At 37.6% G+C, this 26,518-nt stretch overlaps 1 protein-coding gene across 5 annotated transcripts in view; it reads left to right on the top strand.

Moving 5' to 3' along the window:
- IL16 (interleukin 16) overlaps positions 1-26,518 on the top strand; it is a 131,649-nt gene that overhangs the window by 27,460 nt on the left and 77,671 nt on the right. The window contains exon 1 of one of the 5 annotated variants that reach the window (XM_081292661.1): positions 1,830-1,853. The exons of the other annotated variants lie outside the window; for them this stretch is intronic. Coding sequence (XP_081148787.1) covers positions 1,845-1,853 — 9 coding nt within the window. The 5' untranslated portion in view covers positions 1,830-1,844. Of the gene's footprint in view, positions 1-1,829; positions 1,854-26,518 lie in introns of those variants that run through there. 5 annotated transcript variants of the gene reach the window in all.

The raw sequence follows: 26,518 nt of genomic DNA, 5'->3' as shown, positions 1-26,518 counted from the left end.
AATCAGGCCCAGCTGACACTCCTGCTTCAGAGGTTCAGTGAGACCTCTGTCAGTCCAAGATAGGGCCTAGATCCCTGATGGAAAGTGGCAGGTGTGACAGTCAGTACTCCTGTAAGTTGTCATCTGTAGTCTCTTTGGGGCCTATCATAGGCATGTCAGATCACACCGTCATGTAGGCATGCAGAGGAGAGGCTGAGGACTTGGACACAGGAGGAGGCCGTGGGCAAACAGAGGAAGGAGCTCAGGTGAGGAAGTCAGCTCCCCAAATGCTGACTGTGAACATTTTCCAGTGTGCTCTGCCAATTTCAACCTCGGTGGAGCGCTGACGGTGACAAATGAAGCTATAAATTGGGGAGGGGTGCTTAAGTAGTGTTTGGGGACTTGGCCAAAATTCATAATGTTTTCTGTTAGAGCACATTTCAGTGTTTTGCCATCATAATGAGGTAGGAATTGCAGGGTACCATGGGATCTGGGCTGATTGGATTTTGTCCTGTTATCCCCTCTGGAGTACTGTGCCTTAGTGCCTTCTGTTGATGGAGGGATTTTTCAAGGGTCCAAGTGGCTGGACCTTGGAGTCAGTGCTGCTCGCTCAGTGACAGGCCTGCCCCAGGGGGCTTCCCGGCAGACTACTGCCAAGAAACCCTAGGGAGTCACCAACCTTGAGCCACAAAGAGAAGTCATTCCAGTGCCTGGGAAGGGTCTAGCACTTTTATACAGCTCAGTTAACCTCCCTCATGAGGGAAGTGACTGCTTAACACTTATATGACAAATGACCTCAGGTTACGTTCCATAGTATGCAGCAGGAACAGCCCTGATGATCTCCAGACACAAAGAGCCCCCAGTCCAGGCTGTGCCATCACTCATGACTTCTGTTGACATGTCCTGAACTCACCTGATAGGGTAGAAGGAGAACCTTCCAGTTTGTAATAAATGATGAGAAAAATATACAGTCCACCAACCAAATGTCATATTTACTAATGATGTTATGAAAGAATCCAGAGGAGAGCTCAGGTAAACCGAACTCGAAAAATCATTTCAAGATCCATGAAGGCACCTAGAATAGATTATTCGCTTGCTTCTGATTAATTGCATAGGCATTTACTGAGCACCTACTAAGTGCCCCCGGCACTGTGGGGATTCAGACTCTGACCTCCAAGAACTTGCTTTGAGTAAAATTTACACTTCAGGAGACAGAGGGGGCCTGTTAAAGTCTCAAAGGAAGAAGGGACCACAGCTCTGAGGAGGCATCTGTCTTTCCTTCTTTCAGTAAATATTTAAGGAGCACCTGTCTGGGCCAGGCACTGTTGTAGGGAGTGAGTGAGACAGACTCGGTCCCTACCCTGATGCAGGGGACACAGTTGTCAGTTGCTTAAATATAGGTGTATATTATTAAACAATGAAGGTTATGAAGACGTAGTAAGGAAGATAAGGGGTTAGAGAATGAGAGGTATTGCTGTCCTTTTGAAAAAGGTGGTGGCAAAGCCTTTCCTAACCACATGACTTTCGGTTAAGTTTCTGAAGTGGAGGAGAGAGTCCAGTGACTGTGGGAGGAGGGGCACCAAGAGGGGCCAGCCAGTGCAGGCAGGAAGAAGGCCTGTACTCAAGAAGCACCAAGGAGCAGAACACGGAAGATAGGGAGAAAGGGGAGAAGGCAGGAAATGGAGTTGAGGTGGAACAGGGGCCTGAGCAGATGGCAAGGGTTTGGACTTTTATCCTAAGAAGGATGGACACCAGGGGAGTGACATGTCTGACTGAGAGCGGTGTGCAGGAGGACCTGTTGGGGTGCAGACAGCAAGGACGCAGGCCAGGGATGGCCTAGCTTGCCAGTAGCAGAGGCACCGAGAATGGTCCAGGTAGGGATTCATTTTCTATGCAACAGGATTTGTTGTTGGAAGAACACAGAGCATGAAAGAATGAGAGGGATCAACCTTGGCTGCGAACTGAGGTCCGAGCAACTCGGGGTGGGAGAAAAGAGGTGCCCTGTCCTAAAGTGGGGGAAAAAAACAATGGGGGCTGGAAAAATGACAAAGAAATGAAGAGTTGTTCCTTGAAAGACATGGATTTTACTAAGCAAGGGTGGGTGGGAGAGGAAATTGCAGAAGCAAAGAGGTAGAGAGGAAGGCTGAGTGCTGTGTCTGGACCACCCGGCCCAGGCAAGTGTGTCTGGGGCTCAGTTCTTGCCCTTGCTCAGCAGCAGGAGGTTGCACACCTGGGGAAAGTCATCAACAAGCGGTAGGAGAGGCCAAGGGGAGGGGACTGGGGACCTCACCTTTTTCGGCTTTTTGTAATTCTCACGTGCTGCATATTTTTGTTTACAAAGCAATTCACTGCTCTGGGGTCATTGTCTTTATTCTCCAAAACCTTGGGAAGATGGTGGTCACAGCAATCTTATAGTAGTATTATTTCTTGGACACAGTATGGCACTGGGATCAGGGATGTGGGCTCATGACTCTGGTTGCCTGGGTTAGAATCTAACTTGCCACTTACTGTCTGTGTGATCCTGGACAATTCACTTGGCCTCTCTGTGTCTCAATTACAATTCACTTTACCTGTGTGCCTTAATCACATTGAAGTTGCTGATAGTCTATAACTCATATGGGTCTAATGAATATAAAGCTAGAGGTATTTATGTATAGGAGAAAATCTGTGCAAAGGAACATGAGCTGGGCTCAGAGGCCAGAAAGAGTTGACTGGGGTGGTGGAGGGGCCCTGCAGGGTAGAGTAGAGGTTGAGGTACAGAGGAACAGGGTCGGGAGGGAGGGGTATGGTCCATCTTGGAGCCTGAGACCTCCTGCTCATTTTAAAGGAGCGCAGACGATTCTTAAGGATCTACTAATGAATTCTAAGCAAGTGAGAGTCCAGTCATCTGAGCAGGTGTCATAATCACAGGTGGCAGGTCAGAAAGGTGAGAGGTGACAGCTGGTCCCCATATCCTTTCTGAGGGTGTCACAAAGTAACTCACAGCCACCCACTCCTTTCTAGTGTCCCTGCCCCAGCGGCCTCCCTCCCTGCGTCCCCTCACCAGAGCAGCCCAGCGCTCAGGGTGACTCAGTTGGCCCAGATGCCCTCCCCAGCTTCCAGCAATGCCATGGTTACAGTGACTTCAAAACAACATCTGGAATGAGACCCCGTGACATCAGCTTCTCCTCTAGAAACGCCTAAGATGAAAATTAAAGAAGAGGAAGTTGTATAAACAGCCAACTTGGGGGAAAAGTCCTTTTTGGATGGCTTGTGTTTGGCACAGCCAGGGCCGAGCAGATTACTGCCTGGGGGGGGGGGGGCATGCCAAGGCTGGCACAGACGAGAGGAATTCAGAGCAAGCATTTGAGCCTGTGTTATGTATTAAGATACTGATGGGCTTGTCCCTGGGGAGCTTCTAGACCCTCCCCTTCCCCCATGGATTCACATGGCAGAATGTTAAATATCAGGTTTTCTAATTAACTAACACACACAAATTCAATAGATTAAGCCTAGTCCTTTGAAAGGAGGGAATAGCAGACTCACTGGCTACACCAAACCCACTGTCTTTTTTTTTTTCCAAGTGGAAAGAGTATTTTCAAAGGCCCTTTAAGCAGAATGTCGAGGCCAAAGAGAGAAACTCAGCCAGGTTGAACTGAAGCTCCCCATACTCTGCCTCCCTGTTCTCTTTTCTCTTTTTCTTCCCCTTTATCTTTTATTCCTTTTTTCCCCCCAGTCTCTTCAAACATTGTAAAGCACCTGTTTTGAGCTGCCCTCTAGGGATAAATAAACAATTTGATGCTGCACCCTCAGGGAACTTGTGTGTAAGCATGATTAATCCTGTCTCCGTCTCCTCCTTCAACCTAGAGCTTCGCTCATTCAGTTTTCTTAATGAAAGATCTTATGCAGAGGCTGAGTGGTAGGGAAATCACATCCTAAAATGAGATTTCTAGGCCTCCAACTAGTTTGCTTTCTGGTACTAGAATAAAATGCTACAGACTGGGTGATTTATAAAGAAAGAAGTTTTGTTCACTGTTCTGGAACCTGGGAATTCCAAGGACGTGGCATCTACATTAGGCAAGGGCTTTCGTGCTGCATCATAACAAGGCATAAAGTGAAGAAGCAAGTGTCTGCAAAAGAGCAAACTCACCTTAGGATGACCTCCTCTTGTGGCAAATAACCAACATGCTTCTAGCGATAACATTAATCCACTCATGGCGGTCTCAGCCCAGTGGCCCAAAACCCTCTGGCTAGGTCCCACCTCTTAACTCCACTGCATTGGGAATTAAGGTTCTAGTTCATCAACTTTTGGGGGACACATTCAGACCATAGCATTTACCATTAATTTCACTAAGGCACTGAACAGTACGCCCCTCATTATGGAATTTCCTCAAAGGAAAATGAGAGTCCAGTTAACTTTCTGTGAAAGCTAGGCAATCTCAGAAACAAGCCAATAACTGAGGTCCAGCTGAAAATTTCCTGTTCACATCTCCAGGAAGCTCAGTGTGCATGGAGGAAGGACAGAGGGAGTGCTTCCCTAGAGAGGTAGGAGAGAGCCAGGGCAGTGGGATACCAGGCAGGACGGAGGTGCAGATAGAGAGGGTTAAGGTCAGAGGAGGGGAGACAATGGGGCTGCAGGAGTGAGAGGGGGGCTCATCTATGCCCTGCACACAAATCAAGCCTGCCCCAGATCTCAAAGGATCCTTTTGAAAGGAGTTTTCAGAAAGACATTTTCTTGTGCTTCTTGAAGAATTGCTGTTTGATCTTCCACATTTGGATCTTTAATTCACATGAAATCAAATTGTGCACATGTTGAGGGGTAGGGGCTTTTATCCTGTGTGGGTAGCCCGCTGCCCAGGCCCAGTGTTGGGAAAGCTGTCTGCCACCATTGTACGGCAGCCTTGTCTCAAAAATCAAGGACCCCTGGTACATGGGTTAGTCTCCAGTTTCTCCATTCTTATCTATTCATCTTTTCTTTGTTCTATCCTTACACTAAGAGCACATAGTTTTAATTATTGGAGCTTTATAGTAAGGTTTTTTGATATCTGGCCATGTGAATCTTCAGTTCTTCAAACTGAACTTGGTTATTCTGTTGGGAACTTTATTGGAATTGCACCGACTCGATGGATCAATTTAAATCCATGTACGTGATTTGTTTTGTTTTGTTTTTTCCTTCAAAAATTTGCTATAGATTCTTTTGGTTTGTTTTCAGCAAGCCAAATCCTTATCTGGGCTGGGGCTATGGCTCAGTGGTACAGCACTTGCCTCACCTGTGTAAGGTACTGGGTTTGATTCTCAGCACCGCACATAAATAAATGAATAAAATAAGGTCTATCAACAACTAAAAAAATTTTTTTAAATTCCTTATCTGACATTTTTGAATAATTATAGTTCTATTTCTCCCTTGCCAAATTTTATGCTTTTCCTCCTTTTGTTTCGTTGTCTATAGCCTATAGCACAATGTTGAGTAGAAGTGGAGAGAGCAGGACTCTTTGTTTTCTCATTGATCTCAAGGGCAAAATTTCAGTTTTTACTATGTCACTAGGTATTATTTAAAAAACTTACTATTTTATTTTGTTATTGGATTAAAGAAATTTCCCTTTATTCACAGTTGGCAGACAGGTTTTCTTCCCCTCTGCTCACTATGAATTGTTGTTAAATTTTATGAAATTATTTTCTGCATTTATTGATATGATCATACAGATTTTTCTACTTTATTCTTGTTAATTTGTAAATTATGTCAGATGACTGTTTTGAATGTTAAAACATTTTTGCATTCCTGGAAAAAACTCAACTTATTCATCCAATATAACTCTAGATTTGATATGCTATTATTTTGATTGCTGCCTTTTGTATTTGTGAGAAAGATTAACCTAAAATTTTCTTTTCTGGTAATGCCCTGTGTGATTTCTCATAATATGAGTATATTCATCTTTCCATTCTCTGGGATATCTTAGCTAATATTGGTGTTTTACTTTTAAAAATGGTTGGAATAATTCTCCTATGAGCCATCTGGACCTAGAGATTATTTTGTAGAAGCGTTTTAAATTTTCATTAAGCCAGGCGTGGTGGTGCACTCCTGTAATCCCAGCGGCTCAGGAGGCTGAGGCAGAAGGATCACAAGTTCAAAGCCAGCCTCAGCAAAAGTGAGGTGCTAAGCAACTCAGTGAGACCCAGTCTCTATATAAAATACAAAATAGGGCTGGAGATGGGTTCAGTGGTCTGAGTTCAATCCCTGGTACCTAAAAAAAAAAATAAAGAAAGAAAAAAAGAAAATTGGTTAAATGTATTTAATAAATACAAGGTTATTCAGATTTTCATTCTTCTGTTATCAGTTTTTATAGGATGCATTTTTGTTCCTGGAAGTTTTCTGAATTTTCATACTTATTAGAATAAAGTTTATAAATTCTTATTATATTTTATTGAAGTTTTGATGAGATTATTGCATACTTACCTGAAGTTACAATCCTCTGTACCCTTTCCCAATGTCCTCCATAGGTAATAGGTAATATTTCACAAAACTCTGATATAATATCTAAGCCAGCATAATGATGGTGATACAGTTCTCTGATCTTATTGGATTTTCCCAGCTTAACTCATACACATTTGTATGTAGTGTGTGTGTGTGTGTGTGTGTGTGTATTACCTTTTAGATATGGATAGGAACTGTCTTGAGGCCAAATTTTCATTCCCAACGTTGGTACTTGATGTCTTGCTTCTATTTCTTTCTTAATCTGTCATTAGATAGAGAAATTTTGTCTTCTCAAATATTTTTTTGTGAGTTTATTGAATTTTCCCTGTCCTGTGTCCTCTACCTAATCAATCTTTACTCTTTTCATTATCTTCTTTCTTCTATATTCTCTAAGTCTAATTTTCTGTTTTTAACCTAACTTTTTGAGATGGAAAGTTGGATAATAGATTTTCCTACTTTCTAATGAATGCACTTAGGGGTATAAATAGCCTATGTTTTGTAGTTTGATCCACAAATTTTGATGTGTCATATTTTATATAGACAGATATAAATAAATTTTTATCTATTGTGATTTATTGTATGATTCATGGTTTATTTAGAAATGCATTGTTTAAATTTCAGGAAGTTGAAAATTTTCTAGCATATATTCTTCTATGTGTCTTGATTAATTCTGAGATTAATTATTCTGTATGAGTAATTTATAAAAAAAGAAGAGAATATATTATAAATGATCCCAATCATTGAGAATTTGTGAGGCAAAATATATATGTGTATAGGTGTTGTTGGATGCAGTAGTCCATATTTGTCTTTAGGTCAAGTTTGATAGCCATTTTTTCCAGATTTTTTTTATCTTTCTCAATCCCATCTCTATTACTTACTGAAAGAAGTAAATTAAAATTTCCCATTATGATTGTAGATTTTATTTAATTCTTTCAGTTCTGTTAATTTTTGCTTTATTTATTTTGAAACTTTATTTTTATATGTATAGACTTTTATAACTTTTTAAATATTTTCCTGGTGGATTAATACTCCTACAGTTTTGAAAGGTCTCTCTTTTGCCTAGGGATTATTTTTTTGCTGAAAAATTATCTGATATTGGCATAGTTTCTCCTACTAATTTTTGGCTAATATTTGCCTGGTATATCCTTTTTCGTCTTTTTGCTTTCAATCTGTGTTTATGTATTTAAGGTTCCTTTTATGTAAGCAGCACATATTGAAGTTGTTTTTCTTCCATCTTGTAATCTTTGTCTTATTTTGTGGCTTTTGACGCTATTTATATTTTATGCAATTTCAGATATGTTTTGATCAAATGGCTACTCTATTACCTGTTTTCTAATTGTCCAAAGTGTTTTATATTCTATTTTCTCTCTCTTTCTGCCACCTTTTGAATTAATAATTTTATTCCATTTCCCTTTTGATTTCCTTATTCATTCTAATTTTTCTATGATGATTTTTATTAAAATATAAAAATACACTGAACAGATTAGTCTCATGTAAATTAGTATTTTGTGTCAGTTCTCAGACAGTGCTAAGAAGTTAGAACACACAACTCTATTTACAATAATAGCCCATATTTTTTCCACTTTTCTGTCATTAATTTTAATTCAACCTATGTTTAAAACTCCAAAATATATCTTTGTTATTCAATGCAGTCAGTATTCATCTATATTAATTCATATGTTTAACCTTTCCATCATTCTTCATTTCTTCTTGCATTTCTGTCTTTCTTACTGAGATTGTTTCCTTTTGCCAAAAGCAAACTTGCTTCCAACCTGGGCAGGACCTGGGCTGAGAGTGCAATGAGCTCTACATGCCAAATGTCTGAATATTTAAAAGTTATAAATCAAGGTAAAAGGATGCTTAAAATATGTGTCCTATCCTCCATGCTTGACAAGCATACCTTCATAAGGACTTGTATGGCCAAGTCCAGTTAGATTCTTGGACTCATCAGAGATATGCCCTGGAAGATGGTGGCACAAGAAGATCCCTTTCCTGGTTCTTAGCTGTTGACCATGGCTTTTAGCTGTTGACCATGCCCTTCTTTCTCTTAACCACTCTCAGCACTGTTCATCACCATGAGGGGCCTTACATGTGAACATGTGGAAGCCTGCAATTCTCTAGTGACTGCTTTCCCTTAGCAAACAGCCACCTCGTCACCCTTGCAGCCTAGAGTTACGCACACCAGTGTTGTGATTTGCTCTTGATGGTATAGAACCAGAAGTTGAAACATGAGTTCTCCTGATGGAATCTGATGCCTCCCATCTATATTGTTTTTCATTTTCTCTCGAGCTGACTGTTAGCAGGTCACCAAACAGCCTGCAGTTCTATGTTTACCTACTCTGGAGCTAGAACTCTTAAATACTGTGGGATGCAGAACTCAATGAGACTGGGAACTGACAAATAGTAATTGCCAATATTAATATACATATTTGTGGAAAGGATGGTTGCATAAATGGGTATAATTAGGCCACTCTTAAGGTCAGAAAGTCTATACATGGTCTGGATTTGCATCAGTTCTTTTTGAGCCAACACATAGGTTTATATTGGATATGGCTTTATGCATTTCCATCAACTGGGATCTGGAGTCACTGGGTATTGATCTGGAAGAAGGACAGCAACAGATGAGACCAGACGTGTGGGAGGTCCTCTCCTCTGGAGATGCCCATCTGAAAGGATATAAAATGCTTTGATCCACATGGGAATGGCCTCCCTAGCGTGGAAAATGCTGCTTTTCTTTAAAAATTCAAAATATTGGTTAGGCCAAGTCACCACTCATGCAGTGTGACTCAGGATGCGATGAAGTCAGATCAGCCGTCTGAACCTCTGGCTTATGCTGTGGGTGGACAGAGGGTGGTCAAGGCCCCACCAGAACAGACGAGTCCCTTCATTTTGCTGCTTGTGAGCAGCTCAGCCTGTGGCTTTGAGGCCTAGGCTTCCTTGGCAAGTGGGAAACCCAATCCTTTGGCTGCTTGCCTTTTTCTGCCACAGAAGAACAGCTTGTGGATGCTGAGAGCAGCCACTGAGAGGGAAGCTTGGGCATTCAGGACTCCCACGGAGCTGGCCACATCCCTGAATGTGCTGGAGGGTGGGGAAGGAGGCAAAGGTGGTCCATGTACAGGAAGCAGGGAGGGGCTGCACCCAGGTATGATTAATGTTCACTTCTTTATGACTCCCGAATTCCATGTTATTTCTGGTCACTTTTTCCAATGCCAGAAGACATTTGGAGCTATTTTCCTAGAAGCTAATTTGATTGGTTGGTATTTGAATCTCATTGGTTCTGGCACGATACCATTTGGTTAGTGAAGAGGAGTTTGATGGAAAGAAGAAGAATAAAGGAAATTGGGAAGAGTTAGTAAACCATCTACATTTCCAACTCTATTTCTCAATCTTGCCCTTCATATATACATTACATCCTAGCTAGGTTTCTCCCTGTCAGTTATGGTTTGGATGTGAATGTCCCCTAAAGACCCATGTGTTGAATCCTTGGTCCACAGTGCAGCAATATTCAGAGGTGAGGCTTTTGGGAAATGATTATATCACGAGGGCTCTGATAAACTAATCCATTGATAACTGAATGGACTACTGAGAGATGGTGGAGGTGGTGAGAGGTGGGGCCTAGTTGAAGGAGAGGGTCCTTGGTTCCTGTCCTTGGGGACTATGCTTTATCTCTGGTCCCTTCCTCCAGTTGCCATGAGCCGATAGCTTTCTTTCACCATGCTGGTTCTGTTTTGGAACAAGCTGACCCTGGACTGAAACCATGATCCAAAATAAATCTTTCCTCAGGTATTGGTCATAGTGATGAAAAGCTGACGAAAAAACACTATCTTTGCACATAACCCCTTAGACGGTCTCGAAGACAGCAAGACCAGAGCAGCTCTTGCTGCTGCCTCTGGCTGAAATACTTTTCTCACTCTCTGAATCATCCCAAATCTTAGTCATCCTTTTCAATAGAACAGATGTCATAAAGTTTTATCTGACCTCCTCCCTTATCCTGTGCCTCTGGTTTCCTATGATTCCTACTTGAAACAGCAAACAAAAAACTATGTGTGGAGCTCAGAGGTAGAATGCTCACCTCCCATGCATGAGGCACTGGGTTCAATCCTCAACACCACATAAAAGTAAAATAAAGATATTATGTCCACCTGTAACTAAAAATTAAATATTAAAAAAAAACTTTACATCTTCCCACCAAAGAATATCCTGGGTGCCATCTGTAGGCAGGAAGAATTGACTCTGTCTCAAAAAATGCTTAAGTCTCCATGAGACTCTATCACATGGATGCATCACAATATTGTTTTAAAATCTTCAAAACTATTTTCTTAAATATAGAGCATATAAAAATAAGGTTATAAAATGTATACATACTCTAAAATATAAGTGTCTCATTTACTTTTATACTAGTCATGATGTTTAAGAAACAAACCTTGAAACGTCAGTGGTAACTAACTTTGAGGTCCTTGTGTGTCCTTACATGATGCCATCCATTCTCATTCCTCTCAGAGGTACCCACTGTTCTTCATTTTGAGCGTATTGTTCCTTTGCTTTCCTGTATAGTTTACTGTATCTGTTTGTATACCCTGATGATATTTGTTTATTTCTCTTTATTTCAATATTTATTTTTTAGGTGTAGATGGACACAACATAATGCCTTTATTTTTATGTGGTGCTGAGGACTGAACCCAGGTCCCGCCTGTGCTAGGCGAGCACTCTACCGCTGAGCCACAATCCCAGCCCAGGTCTCTTTATTTCTGATTTCATGTTTTCAGGGTATGTTTTTATCCTTTTACTTTCATCCTGTCTGTGTTATTAAGTTTCACATGAGTTTCTTATGAAGAGCCTGGTTAGATCATTTAAAATGACCACATCTCTGCATTGATGTATTTTGACCAGTTACATTTAAAGTGATAAATGGTATGTTAGGGCTTGTGTTTTTCATTTTATTTTTTTTTTCTGGTTTTTAACCCTCCATTTATTTTCCCTTGACATTCTGTAGATTACTTGAAATTTTATTTTAAAGAGTTCACTTCAGTTATTTGTAATGCTTTTATTATACCATGTCTACAGTTTTCCTAGTGCCTGCTGCATGTATTACCACCCACCCACACACACACACACACACACACACACACACACACATCTTACCATGTCAACTATTGGTACTGACATTCTATCATTTTGAGTAATGTGTAGAAACCCAGCTTAAACTTAGGTCCCTTTGCCCTCCTCATTTGTTAGACAGCATTGTCTTAAGTATTTATTTATTTGTATCTATTAAGCAATAGTTAAGATAATAAGATAACTTTTCCTTTAACCATAAAAATTAATTAAAGAAACTCACTGGGGAAGATGATATATTATGTTTACTTCTATTTTCACCCCTTCTACTGGTCCTGTTTCCCTTTCTAAAGGTTCTAGCTGTTTATCTTTTTCTTTCTATTTAGATGGCTTTCTTTAGCCACCTTTTAAGGGTAGATCATCTGGCAACACATTCCATTAATTTTAATTCATCTGAGAATATTTTTATTTTGCCTAAAGGTAGTTTTAGCAGATGTAGAATTTATAATTGACACAAATTTTTCTGCACTTGAAAAATATGCTTTTTTTTTTTCTGCCTTCCATGATGTGAAATGTACTATCATTTGAACAGGCGTTTCATTGTAGGTAATACATCATTTCTCTCTGGTTAAAGTTTTGAAGAATTTTTTTTCTTTATTTCTTTGGTTATGAGGTATCTGGATATTGACTTATTTGGGCTTGTTGTATTTGGTTCTATCACTTCCAATTGTTTATTTTTAAAAACTTCTATTTGTTGGTATTTTCTAATTTTTCATTTGCTTCTAGAGAATTTGTGAATGATTAATGAAGCATTTTATGATGCCTTCTTTAAGATCCTTGTCAGATAATTCCAATATCCAACTCTTCTCAACATTAGAACCAGTTGATTATCTTTTCTCATTTGAATTATGGATTCCTAGTTCTTGGTATTGTAAGTGGTTTTCAATTGCCTCTTGGATATTTTGATTATTATGTTAGGAGACTCTTGATCTGATTCTAATCTTCTGTTTGAGCAGGCAGCCACTGTGTGTAGGTGTAGTGTGCAGTTTTCAGCTACTCCTGTAGTCCTTTGTTGAAATGGCATTGTAGTTTTCAGAGCCCTTGCAATGCTATTCTGGTTCATTTCATTTTTTTTTCTGACACTATGGAGCACTTGCTCAACATGTGCAGTTCTGTCTAGAGATGCAAAGGGCTTTTCTGGGCTCCCTTCACCAGGTGACCATGTGTTGCTCTGGGTGGAGGTTGGGAGAAGCTGGAGGGCTGGGGCTTTTATGCCACCCTTTTAGGTGGAGGGTAAGAAAAGAAGCACTTAGTGGATACTCTCTCTTCAGATGGGCTGGGACACCTGCATATGTCCCAGTGATAAAGTGGGGGCTGCATTATTCTTGGATTTGTTGGTGCCAATACAACATACTAGACCACAAGTTGGTGCAATGACCATGGAGCTGAGGCCATGGCTCTCCACTAGGTCTCTGCTGAACGGTCCTCTTTCCTGGTGTTTTAGCCAGGCCAGAGGGAACAGGTGTTTCTAATTTATTTGCTTGCTTGCTTTTCTTGTCTTTGCCTGTTGACAGTTCTGGGTTGCGGACTCTCCTACTCTGGGAGATAGACTAAACAGAAAGACAACCCAGGGAACTCACCACATTGTTCCTTACATCCTGAGGTCCCTATCCACTTCTTTCTGACTTTTAGAATACTTTTATCATTGTCTAATAATTTCCAGGGTATTTTGTCAGGGCGGAGGGGGAGTAAGCCCATGCTATTTTGTCTTTGACCTGGAAAGTTCAGTTCCTTGAAGTTTTGAATGTGACATAAACACAATTGCACAACAATTCCTCTTTGCTGGATTTGCTTCTGTTACTCAACAGTATATTCCAGAAATCCTTTCATGTTATTTCATTTTATTGTGCTTCATTGATTTTCACTGTTCCATGGAATTCTCCACACAGTTTATTTATCCATTCTGCTCTTGATGGACATTTGGAACATCTCCCTTTTTTCTCGTTTAAATTAGAGACTATACTGCCACTCAAATTTCTGTGCATGCCTCAGTACAAGTTTTAAGGGCTGTAAATCTAGGTGGGGAATTGGTGAGTCATAGGGTATGGGTATCTTCTATTATGTTAGAAATTGCCAAACTATTTTCTGAAGTGCCAATCTATCCTTCCATCAGCAGGTATAAAATTCTTCCTTTCTCTACATCCTCCTCAGTTCTTGATACCATCATATTTAAAACATTTTCTAGTCTGGGGGCTATTACCTGGTTTCTTATTTTGTTTTTAACTTGCATTTCCCTGATTGTTGATAAGGTTGCACAGATTTTCATATGTTTATGGGATGTTTTAATTTCCTCCTATATGTTCTGCCCATTCAAATGTTTTTGTACTTATCTTTTTGGAGTGCTAACCTTTTTCTTTCTTCTCCCACCTTTTAACTTGTCATTTCATTCTAGTTGATGAATAGAAGTACTTAATTTTAATGTAAAACTATTGATAATTTCCTTTATAGTTTGTACTTTTTGCATCTTATTTTTAAATGTTATCCTTTTCTAAAGTTATAAACATATTCCATTATACTATCTATTTTGTTGTATTCTGGATACCTGATAATTTTGCCACTTGTATTATGTTTTAAATACACCTGGAATTGAAGATTTTGAGGAATAGTTGTGTGTGGTCATTTTTTCCTCATGGTAGACCAGTTGTCCCAGTGCTCTCTATTGAACTTTTAATCCTTTCCCATGTAGCCAAAGTGTCAATTCTGTCAGAATTAAAAATTTCTCTTAGACATGTTCTTGACTGCATTGAGATTACAGATTGTTGTATTCTATGGGTCAATTTTTGGTCCTTATGCTAAAATGCTACTGTCTTAATTGCTATATTTAAAAAATAACTATTATTCTCTTGTATGAAGATTTGTCACTTCTGTGCTTATTTAGGTATGCTTTTTTTTATTTGAGGCCATTTGAATTTTTATAAAAATTAAGGATAGGCATGTGATGCTCTAAAAAACACTTGAAATTTTGTTTAGTACAACATAAAATTTATAGATAAATTGGGAGGAGAATTGACAGTCTTCCATTTTCACAAACATAGTACATAAAAATCTCCATTATTCATAACAGAATGTCTTCTAGTAAGATTTACAATTTTTCCCAGAAAGAACTTACATACCTTTTGCTTAGGTATGTTCCTAGACATTCTTTATTGTCTGATTTAACATGTTGACTTTTTAATATTTTATTTTCTCACTGCTATATGCTGATATACAATTTTAAAATTGTTCTTAACTTTTAATTTTAACTTTTCCAGAATTTCTCTTTTTATTAAATAAATCTTTTTAAATCTGTGTTATAATTACACATAATAGTGGAATTCATTATGCCATATTCACAGATGCAGCATAACATAGTTTGATCAATCTCACTCAGTGCCTTTATTTTTACATTAATTCTCATAAAGTTATAATAAAGTAACAATACTGTAGCATAATACTTCAGTTAATTTGTTCAAGTCAATGCAGTCAAGAGAGAAAATATTTCCATCATCAGGATCCCTCAGGTTGCCCTTTCACTTCCCTTTGACCCTCACCTCTACCTCTTTTCTTATTTTTTTCTAAAAGTGTTGTAGTTTTAAATTGTATATATAAGTCCATTTAAGTTCATTTTTTTTGTGTGAGGTGAGGTTTAGGCCAAGCTTCCTTTTCTCCCCTGTGAATGTCCAATTATTTAGCAGCATATATTGAAAGGCTATCTTTCCTTCCCTGAAATGCTCTTGCACTGTTGCTGGGCATATTCGTGTGGGCTTAGTTCTGGGTTCTCTATTCTGTGTTATCTATCCATCTTTCAATACCACAGTGTGGATTATTCTAGCTGAGTAATGAGTCTTGAAATTGGGGAGGGTGATTCCACCCACTTTTAAAAAGTCATTTTAGCTATAGTAGGCCTTTTGTATTTCCATGTAAATTTTAGTATAACCATCTATATTTACAAAGATTCTTAAAGAGATTTTAGTAGGAAATACATTACATTGGGGAGAATTGATATTTACTATGCTAATTTTTTTCAATCTATGAACATGACATGTATATGTGTCTATATTTAGACAAACAAATTTTTGATTTATTTCAGTAGCATTTTCACAGTTTGTAGCATATTAATCTTGTATATTTTTGCTACATTGATGCATAAATAGTTCTCTCTCTTTTTTTTAATTCCTCCCCCCACCTTGCCCCGTGCTAAGGATCAACCCTAGGGCCTTGAGCATATTGACAAGTGCTTTTCCACTGAACTAAATCCCCAACCCCAACATTTCTCCTTTTCTTTGATGAGTATAAATTATATGCATTTTAAGAAGGCTGTCTGTGTATTCACTGCTGGTAGATGGAAAGATGTTTGATTTTTACATATTTATGTTGTATATTGTGAATTGTTGAAACTTTTTAGTTCTAGGAACTGGAAATTTCTATGTCAACAACCACTTCTATAAACAAGAACAGTTTTGTGTCTTTATTGCAATGGGTAGAATTTCCAGTACCATGTGGCATAAGAGTGTTGAGATTGGGGCATTCTTGCTTTATTCCCAATCTTAGCAGGAAAGCATTAATTTTTCCTAATTAATTATGTTCTTACAGTTTTTGGAGATTTTAAAAATGAAGTTGAGGATGTTTTCCTCTGGCTCTAGTGTACTGGGAATTTTTAATCATGTTGAGTGTTTAATTTTGTAAGATGTCTTTCTTCATTGATTCATCATGTGATTTTTCTTTACTGTGTTACTAGGGTAGATAACATCAATTGAGTTTTGAATATTTAATCATATGTGAATACCTGGAATCCCACTTGGTTGTCATATCTGATTCTTTTTATATATTGCTGAGATCTACTCCATAATATTTTTATAGGATTTTTGTATCTATTATTCATGAAGGATATTGGTGGGTATTTTTTTGTTTGTTTGTTTGTTTGTTTGTTTTGTTGTTCTTTGTACTGCCTTTGTATGGTTTTGGTGTCAGAGTAGTACAGATTTCATAAAATAAATTAGAATGTCTTCTTTCCTGTTTTCTGGAAAATATTGTGTACAATTGATATCAATTCTTCTTTAAATTGGCAGAATTCTCCAGTATATGCAATCTCTCTGGCCCTAGAGAGATTTCTTGGGAGTTTTAAAGTTACAAATTCAATGTCCCTAATAGTTACAGGACTATTAAAATTGAATTGTGGTAGTTTGTGCTTTTTGAGGACAAATTGGTCAATTTCATCTAATAGTCATATTTATGTGTGTAGAGCTGTTTGTCATAGTCCCTTATTGTCCTTTTGACATCTTTATCATTTGTAGTGCTATCCTCTGTTTCATTACAGACAGTGGTAATTTGTGTCTTTTTTATTTCATCAGTTTTGCTAGACAAAAGTTTGTTTCATTAATTTTTTTATGTTTTTAATTTTATTGATCTCTGCTCTAATTTTATTATTTCCTTTTGCGTTGGCTTTATTGTATTCTTTTTCTAGGTTTTTGAGCTGTGAACTTGTATTATTGATTTCTCTAATGTCTGCATTATAAATTATCCTCTCACTACTGCATTAGTTATGTCTCCTAAATTTAAGTATATATTATTTTTTTTTATCTTTATTCAGTTCAATGCACTTATTTCCCTGAAGGCTTCTTTTTTGCCCCTCTTTTTTGTTGTTTCATTTCCAAGTGTTTGAAGATTTTCCTGGTATGTTCTGTTATTGATTTCCAGGTTAATTTCATTATGGTAGAAGGACCCACTCTAAATGGTTTTAAATTTGTTAAGGCTTGTTTTCTGGCCCAGGATATAGTCTATCTCAAAATGTGTTTTGTGGGCACTTGATAAGAATTCATGCTCACTAGTGGTTCTATAAATGTTGATTAGATTCTGTTGGTTGATAGTGCTGCTTTCCTCTATATCCATGCTGATTTTCTATTTATTCTATCAATTATTGAGGCAGGGATTCTGAAGCCTCCAGCTGTAACTCTGGATTTATTTACTTCTCTTTTCCATTCTCTCAGTTTTTCCTTCACCTATCTTATAACTCTGCTGTTTGTTACCTGCATGGTTTAGGATTGTTTCTTTATGACCCTGCAGCTCAGTTAATTTTCTTTGTTTTGAAGTCTAATTCATCTGATGCTGATATAGTTACAACTTCTGCTCCTTTGTGATTAATATTTATTATTAAATATGTTTTTTATCCTTTTACCATCTACCTATATCATTATATTTTCCATGAATTTCTTATAGACAGAATATAGATGGATCATGTTTTAAAATATACTCTGTCAATCTCTTTTAATTGGTGTATTTTGACCATTATTATTTATTGTAATTATTATATATTAAGAACTAGATATATAATTTTAATATTTGATTTCTCTTGTTCTTTTTTTCTGTTTTCTTCTGCATTCTAGTGAGTTACTTGAATATTTTTTAGAATTCCAATGTGATTTATTTATAATTTTTTCAAGTGTGTCTCAATTTTTAGTTGCATGAAGGCCATTATGTATACATAACTTATTATAGTCTATTAGCAATCATTTTAACAGTTCAGGTGAAGCATAAAGATTTATCTCCCTTTACCCTCTCTTGCTTATAATTGTCTTAGATATTTCTTCTACACGCATTTGGAAGCACATCACAGGATTACAATTTTTGCTTTGACCATCAAATATTGGTAGTATTATTTGTTTGATCTGTCATATAAACATTTAATATTTAATTATGATGTGTCTCTGTGTTGGTGTCTTTGGGTTTATCCTGTTTCAGTTTCTCTCAGTGTCTTCAATCTTTGATGTCTTTTGATAAGTTGGGAATGTGTTCAGCTATTATTTTTTCAATTGTTTTTTTTAACCTCATTCTCTTTCTCCTTCCTCAACACTGCTGACATGAATGTTAGATCTTTTATTATAGTCCCACAGATTCCTGAGGCTTTATTCATTTTTATTCCAGTATATTTTTCTCTTGCACAGAATGGGTAATTTTTGTTGTTCCATCTTCTAATTTATTGATTCTTTCCTCTGTCTCCTGAGCCCATACCCTAAAGTTTTTTTTTTTTTTGGTTTTTAGTTCTAAGATTTGTATTTGATGTTTTATTTCTTCTATATCTTTGCTGAAACTTCCTGTTTTGCATTTGTTTTAAGCATGTTCATGATTATTTATTGAAACGTTTTATAATTACTACTTTAAAATCTTTGACAGTTAACTCTAATATTCTGTTACCTCAGTTTGGCATTCTGTTGATTATTGTTTTTCCTACCTAGTTTGAAATCTTTTTTTCTTTTCTTTTTTACTTGTTCCATTTTATTTATGTATGACACTATAATGTATTTTGACATATTATACATACATAGAGTACAACTTCCCATTCTTGTGGCTATATATGATGTAGAGTTACACTGGTTGTATATTCATATATGGACATGGGAAATTTATGTCTAATTCATTCTATTGTATTTTTTATTCCTATCTTTCCTCCCTTACCTTTATTCCCTTTTGTCTAATCCAGTTAATTTCTTCCATCATCCCCATTTTTTGGTGTTAGCATCCATATATCAGAGAAAACATTTGGCCTTTGGTTTTTTTGGGATTGATTTTTCATGTAGCATGATATTCTCCAGTTCCATCCATTTACAGGGAAATGCCTGAATTTCACTCTTCTTTATGGTTGAGTAATATTCCATTGTGTATATACATCACACTTTCTTTATCCGTTCATCTGTTGAAGGGCACCTAGGTTGATTCCATAGCTTAACTATTGTAAATTGAGCTGTTATAAACATTGATGTGGCCGTGTCACTATAGAGTTTGAAATCCTTCTGGTTTTTGATATGATGAATAATTTTCAATTGAATCCTGGACGTTTTTACTTTATGTTATGAGCTCCTGGATCTCATTTAAACTTTCTGTTTTAACTCTCTTTCTTTGACTGTTCTTGCAGGGGAAGGCAGAGGAGTCACCACCTTGTTACTACAGGTAAAGGTAGAAGTCCAGGTTCCCCACTTGGCCTCCATGACATTCAGGGTGAGGGGCTTCTCATCACTGCTGGAAGAGGAGTGAGTGATAGACTGTGGGTGAAGAGGTCCCCTTCCCAGACGGCAGGTGGAAGTTCCCAGCGTTTCACTTAGCTCTCTCTGTTGCCTTCCCGGCAGTGAGTTCAGAGCCTTCCTTTACAGCCCGGCAAGGGTAGAATTTCAGATATCCCACTTAGCCATTGCCACCAGGGATGGGGATGGGTGTGCCAAATTTCTTTGATGAAAAGTAGTTTTCATCTGAAGTTTCCTACCCTGTGGACCATCCCCATTCCTGGTCCTTTGACTAGAAAGATCAGACTTCCTTTTTCTTTTTCTTTTAAATTTTTTTTTCTAATTAGTTACACATGACAGCAGAATGCATTTTGACACATCATACATAAATGGAGTCTAGCTTCTCAGTTGTCTGGTTGTACATGACGTAGAGTTACACAGGTCATGTAGCCACATAGGGTGACAGTGTCTGATTCATTCTACTATCCTTCCTACCCCTATGCCCCCTCCACTCCCTCCACTCACCTCTGTCTAGTCCAGTCCAAAATACCTCTATTCACCACTGCCCTTATTGTGAATTAGTATCTGCATATCAGAGAAAACAATCAGCCTTTGGTTCTTTGGGATTGGCTTATTTCACTTAGCATAATATTTTTCAGTTCCATCCATTTACATACTGGCAAATGCCATGATTTCATTCTTCTTTAAGGCTGAGTAATATTCCATTGTGTATATATATCATATTTTCTTTATTCATTCATGTGTTGAAGGGCACCTAGGTTGGCTTTATAGTTTAGCTATTGTGAATTGAGCTGCTATAAACATTGATGTCTGTGTCACTGTAGTATGTTGATTTTAAGTCCTTTGGTATAAACCTAGGAGTGGGATGACTAGGTCAAATGGTGATTCCATTCCAAGTTTTCTGAAGATTCTCCATATTGCTTTCCACAGCGATTGCACCAATTTACAGTCCAACCAGCAATGTAGGAGTGTACCCCCCCCCCCCGCACATTCTTGCTGAAATTCATTGTTGCTTGTATTCTTGATGATTGCCATTCTGATGGTGATGAGGTGAAATCTCAATGTAGTTTTGCATTTCTCTAATCACTAGAGATGCCGAACATTTTTTCATGTATTTGTTAATCACTTGTATTTCCTCTTCTGGGAAGTGTCCGTTCAGTTCCTTTTCCCATTTGTTGATTGGGTTTGTGTTTTTTGGGGTGTTAAGTTTTATTTTTATTTTGTAGTTGTAGATGGACACAATACCTTTATTTTATTCATTTTTATGTGGTGCTTAGGATCAAACCCAGTGCCTCACACATACCAGGCAAGTACTCTACCACTGAGCCACAACCCCAGCCCCTGGTGTTAAGTTTTTTGAATTGAAAGATCAGACTTGTGTTGTGGCGTTTTTCCCCCCACATCTGTACCTGCTGGAAATTTCAGGTTGCCAGCTGCAATTCTGAGATGTATGAAACAAAAAGAATTCTCAGGAACTCACCTTCTTGTCATTTCTTGGGCCAAAATTTCTATTTGGTCTATATTCTTTTCTCTAAAAGAACAATATCTTCTTGCACTTGTTTTATATGAAATTTCCAGAATTTTTCATTGTACTTAGTGGGAGAATTAGGAAAAATCAGGCCTGCTTCATTTTCCTAGAGTGGAATGGCAATGTATTTTTGTACATTGATCTTATATTCTACTTCTCATTCTTAAGAGTAAAATATTTTATTTGTATATTTTGTTTTTTCCACATAGATGATGATATTATCTATGAATAATGATTTTTTTGCTTTGTTTCTCCTTTTTGTTGTGTTGTTGTTTGTTTTAAAGTTTAAGTTAACATACTGAAAAAAAAAACTTAGTTTTTTTGGTGTAGAGTTCTATGAGTCTTAATGTATGTTTATATGAAGTCATCACCACAACCAGGACTGTAAATTGGTGCAGTCACTGTGGAAGGTTTCCACAGATGTGTGTTTCATGAAGTCACCACCACAACAGGACACAGAAGAGTTCTATACGCCCCTTCTGTAGTAGAGTCTTTACTCCACCCTGAGTTCCTGGCAACCATGGATCTCCTCTCTGTCCTTATAGTCCTACCATTTCCAGAATAGCATATACAGTGAATCCAAACACTATCTAATCTTTTCAAGTATTTTTTTTCTTTAGTTTGTTAAAGTGGTAGATTATTTGATTGTTTATTTTTCTAATGATAAAACATTCTTTTGATCCCTGGATGCAGTTGACTACTGTTTGATGATTTTTATTTTTTCGTGTGTGATTGTTCTGTAATTGTGTTTCCTACACTGGTTTCAAGATTGGGCCAACCTCATGCTGGTAGCAGAATTTCTTTGCTCATCTCTTTCACTGGCATTGAGGTCTTCTCCTCATCAGGTCTCTAAATATTTCTGGTCTTAAAAAATGTGAGATGTGTGCTTACACTTTGGAATGGTTTATCTTTTTAGGGGTCAATTGTTTGTTTGTTCTACAGTTTGAACCCCGGGTACTCTACCACAAAGCCGTGTATTCAGTGCTTTTTATTTTTTATTTCAAGACAGAATCATATTAAGTTGCTGAGACTGGCCTTGAACTCACAATCCTCCTGTCTCATCCTCCTGAGTTGCTGGAATTACAGGCATGCACCACCATACTTGGCAGGAAATTATTTATGCTTTGAATGATTTGTAGAACTCTCTGTTTACAACTGTCTGGCACTAATGTTTTCCTTGTGGAAAGACAAAACCACTCATTTTCTTTAATTTGTATAGGCATAGAAAAGTTTCCAGTCTTTTTTTTTAATTGATATTGATAACGTCTATTTTCCTCCGAGTTTTCTTATTTTATCTAATTGCTTAAATATATTCTATAAAGTGGTTTAAAATGTCTCCTTATCAGTTTTAAAATCTTAACTGCATCTGTAATTGTGTTTACTTTTTATACCTTATATTATTTCTGTTTTCTTTTTATCCTGAATAATCTTAAACATCAGCATTTAAAAACTTCTCTACAGAGCAAGTTATTTATGTATAAACACACACACACACACACACACACACACACACACACACATTTTTGGTACTGGGAATTGAACTCAGAGGCACTTCATCATTAAGCCACATCTCCAGACCATTTTATTTTATATTTTTTATTGTTTTGAGACAGGGTCTTACAAAGTTGCTGAGATTGGCCTTGAACTTGCAATCCTCTTGCTTCAGTCTCCCGAGCCACTGGGATTGCAGATGTGTGCCACTGCAACCAACTCCAAGTTTTAATTTTGTCAATTCCCCATTATATGTTCATTTTTATTTCATAAATTTTGTTTTGTTCTTTTATGATTTTCTCTGTTTTCTTTGATGATTATCTCATTAGTTATTTTCAACTCCTCTTCTCTTTCACCTCCTCCTCATTCTTCTTTTGGTGCTGGGGATTGGACCCTGGATCTTGAGCATGCTAGGCAAGTGTTCTACCACTGAGCTATATCTCTAACCCACTTCTCTTCTTTGTTAATATATTAATTTAAGAGTTTAACTTTTCCTATAAGTACTGCATTATCTTAGCTGCATTTCACAGATTTAGTATATAGATGTTCATTATCATTCAGTACTAAATGCTTTTAAATTTCTAACATGATTTCTTCTTCTACCCAGGAGTTATTTGGAAGCATATTTTATTTCTACATTTTCAGGTATATATGAGTTATCTTTAAAATTACCTTTTTATTTTGAGATAACTATAGATCCATAAGAAGTTCCAAAGATAATACAGACAGGACACATATACACTTTGCTTAGTTTTACCCCGTGGGCATATCTACAGGGCAACATCAAAACCATAAACTTGATATTACTACAATGGTTCTGTGCTGTTGATCAGGCGCATGCTCCACCTGGACCAAGACACAGAAGTGCACCATCCCCAGGAGGTCTCCTCCTGCTCTCCCTGCACAGGCACAGCCAACCTCCACCCACCATCCCTAGTCCCTAGCAACATCGTCTGTTATCTATCTCTCCAGTAAACTTTTTCAGTGCTTTAGAGTAAATTATGTTTTGTCATAAAATGTGGTGTGTGTCACTACAGTTGTTTGTAATTGTTCAGAATTGTTTGATGACCCAGCCACAGCCTCCATATCTTCTATTTTTTATTCTTTCATTCTCAATCACATATACATATATGTGATTTTTAATTTTAATTTTTTTTCTTTTTTTGGGTATTGGGGATTGAACTCAGGGGCCCTTGACCACTGATCCACATCCTAGCCCTTTTTGTATTTTATTAGAGACAGGGTCTCACTGAGTTGCTTAGCACCTAGCTAAATTGCTGAAGCTGGCTTTGAACCCATGATCCTCCTGCCTCAGCCTCCCGAGCCACTGGGATTACAGGCATGTGCCACCATGCTCAGCTTTATAAGTATTTTATTTATGTTTGAAAAGACATTATATTCTGCTCTTATACTTACTGACTGTTGTCCATTGGATCTGTCAATTTCTTATAGGAGCGAATTTTAAAATATCTCATGCTCCAGTTTCTTTTTAGCTATGTCATTGCTTCATGAAGCTACATTACAAAGTGTAGCAGGTTTAGGATTGTTGTATCTCCTTCATGATTTAAAGCAGTTATTATACAGTCACATAATCTTTATGCATTTTTTGTTTAATCTACTTTGTCTATAAAACACACCACCATTTTGAATAGCATCTGTCAGATTCACTCATATCTTTTTATTTTTAAAAATATTGTTTTAGTTGTTGATATGATTTATTTTATTTATTTGTATGTGGTGCTGAGAATCGAACCCAATACCTCACACATGCCAGGCAAGGGCGCTACCACTGAGCCCCAGCCCCAGCCCCCATATCTTCTACTTTTTATTCTTTCATTCTCAATCACACATACATATACGTTATTTTTAATTATTTCAAATAATTAGTTATTAATTTAACATACTGTTTGGCTTTCTGTTGCAAAGTGACTAAGTTATTTGTTCCCATTTAAAGGCCACCTTTCATTTCTCTCTGGCTGCAGGTATGTCTTGGTGTTTTGAAGTTTTACTAGGAACTTTCTAAGTAAGCTTTACTTCATATTTATCTTACTTAGGATTTGTTGAGCTTGGTGAATTTTAGGATTGATTTATAGTTCCAGGACTGGAAAATTTTCAGAAATTGTACATGATATATGTCTCTTCCTCATTATTTCTATCCCCTTTCTGGAATTCTGATTAGATGTTAGGCTTTGTGTCTCTAACATGTTTCTTAACCTCTCTTTCCTATTTCTCATCTATTTGTGTTGCCATCTGTTTTTTTTTTCCCAGATCTCCATTCTAATTCTTGTGTCTTCAGTCTTATCTAATACTTTCTTCAATTTATTTACTTCTGAATATTAATAATTCTATTTTAAAATGTCTTGGTTCTTTTTCCAGGTCTGCCGGGAAAACTTTGTAGCTTCTCCTACAATTTTGCAGTCACTCTTTCAAATATTATTTGAATTTTGTATTTTGCATCTGCTCTGCAGTTGCAATCTCTGCAGATCTGATTTTGGTATGTGTGATTCCTTGTGGTTCTGGCTCCTATGGTGCCTGTTTCAATGTGGTTGCTTTTTCTCTGATAACTCACACGTCCTGTCACTGCCTCTGTGGGAATCTTCATGACCCAAGTCAAAGCTGGCTTTTCTACAGGAGATTCAGTATGCCTCTGCCAGGTAGTAGGGGCACCACCAGCCTGGAGCCATTTCAGCTGAATTCTTGTCTAGATGTTTTTTAAGACTTCCATGTGGTATGAATTAGGGTTGCCCACTCTTGTGAGAGCCAGCTGGTAATTATTAATTCTCGGGGGGAGGGGTTCCCCTTTCTATTCAGGGCCATTGCCAGACTGATAATTTTCATTCATTTCCTGAGGGGTGGCATGCATTTATTTCCAGTTCACACTTAAAATGAGGATATAGTCCTATGGGGCTTCCTCTTTGTGCAAAAACATCCTGTTCAACTTCCCATCTTAGGAAGGAGCTGAGACTTCTCTTTTGCTTCTGTTGAGTCTGTGGGAGGCAGAATTCAAATTCAGCCCGGTCATCAATCATCTCAGAGCATTAGTCTGCTTTTGAGCTTTGCATTTTTGTTCCCCCTCGGGAAAGATGTGGTACAGCCTTTTATATATTTATTTTGGGGCCTCTCCATTTTCCTTACTCATGTGTTATTTCATTAATAGAGTTTTATCCCATCCAACACAGGCACTTGTTTTTAGCAGAAGGATCAATGTAATTAGCGTCATACGACCAGAAAGAGGATCTCCTGTTACCGCTCCCCTATCAGAGTGGTCTGCATCCCACTGTGTTTCCTGCTACAGTGTGATGATGAACATCTTTGCACAAACAACTTTATGAATTTTGCCCAGTTATTTCTCACAATAAATGTTTAGAATATAAAATGAGACAGAGTTGAGAATATTTGGGGGATAGGTTGGCACTGCTTGTAGACCAATTGGATTGTTTGTATTCTTGGTATCATTCATTTACTCTTCCAAATGTTCCACTGGTCCTAACATGATTAAAAACCCCACTGAAAGGCATTTCTATTAAATAAATAGAAACACAGGCACATTTTGGGAGAAAGAGAGCCTATATGTTTTAAGTAATATTATCTAGAATTGTTTTTAAATTTAGGAGAGGGTCTCCAAAATTATTAAGAGAAATAATTAAAAAAACAAACAGATAACATAATCCTATAATTGTTTGAATAAAATAGTCTATAAAAATAACCAGGAAGAAGAACAATGAGAACCTGATCCTATCAGATATTAAAACAACTGTAGACAGCCAATGATATTTTAAGGCTTCCTTGGCCTATTTGGTGGAGAGAGTCCATGGTTTGCTCAGGAGGCGGCTACTGCCTGGGACCATCATTCCCGAGGTGCTGACACCTACATTATTCTGAAGGGATAAAAGGAGCCAGGACAGGTTACCACACAGGACAGATCACATAAGGATCCACTCATAGGAAGTGTGACTGGGA

The sequence above is a fragment of the Spermophilus citellus genome (genome assembly GCF_964194105.1).
Source record: "Spermophilus citellus genome assembly, chromosome: 4".
Lineage (NCBI taxonomy): Eukaryota > Metazoa > Chordata > Mammalia > Rodentia > Sciuridae > Spermophilus > Spermophilus citellus.
Note: the sequence above shows the minus strand (reverse complement) of the source record. Positions and strands in the feature narration are given on the sequence as shown.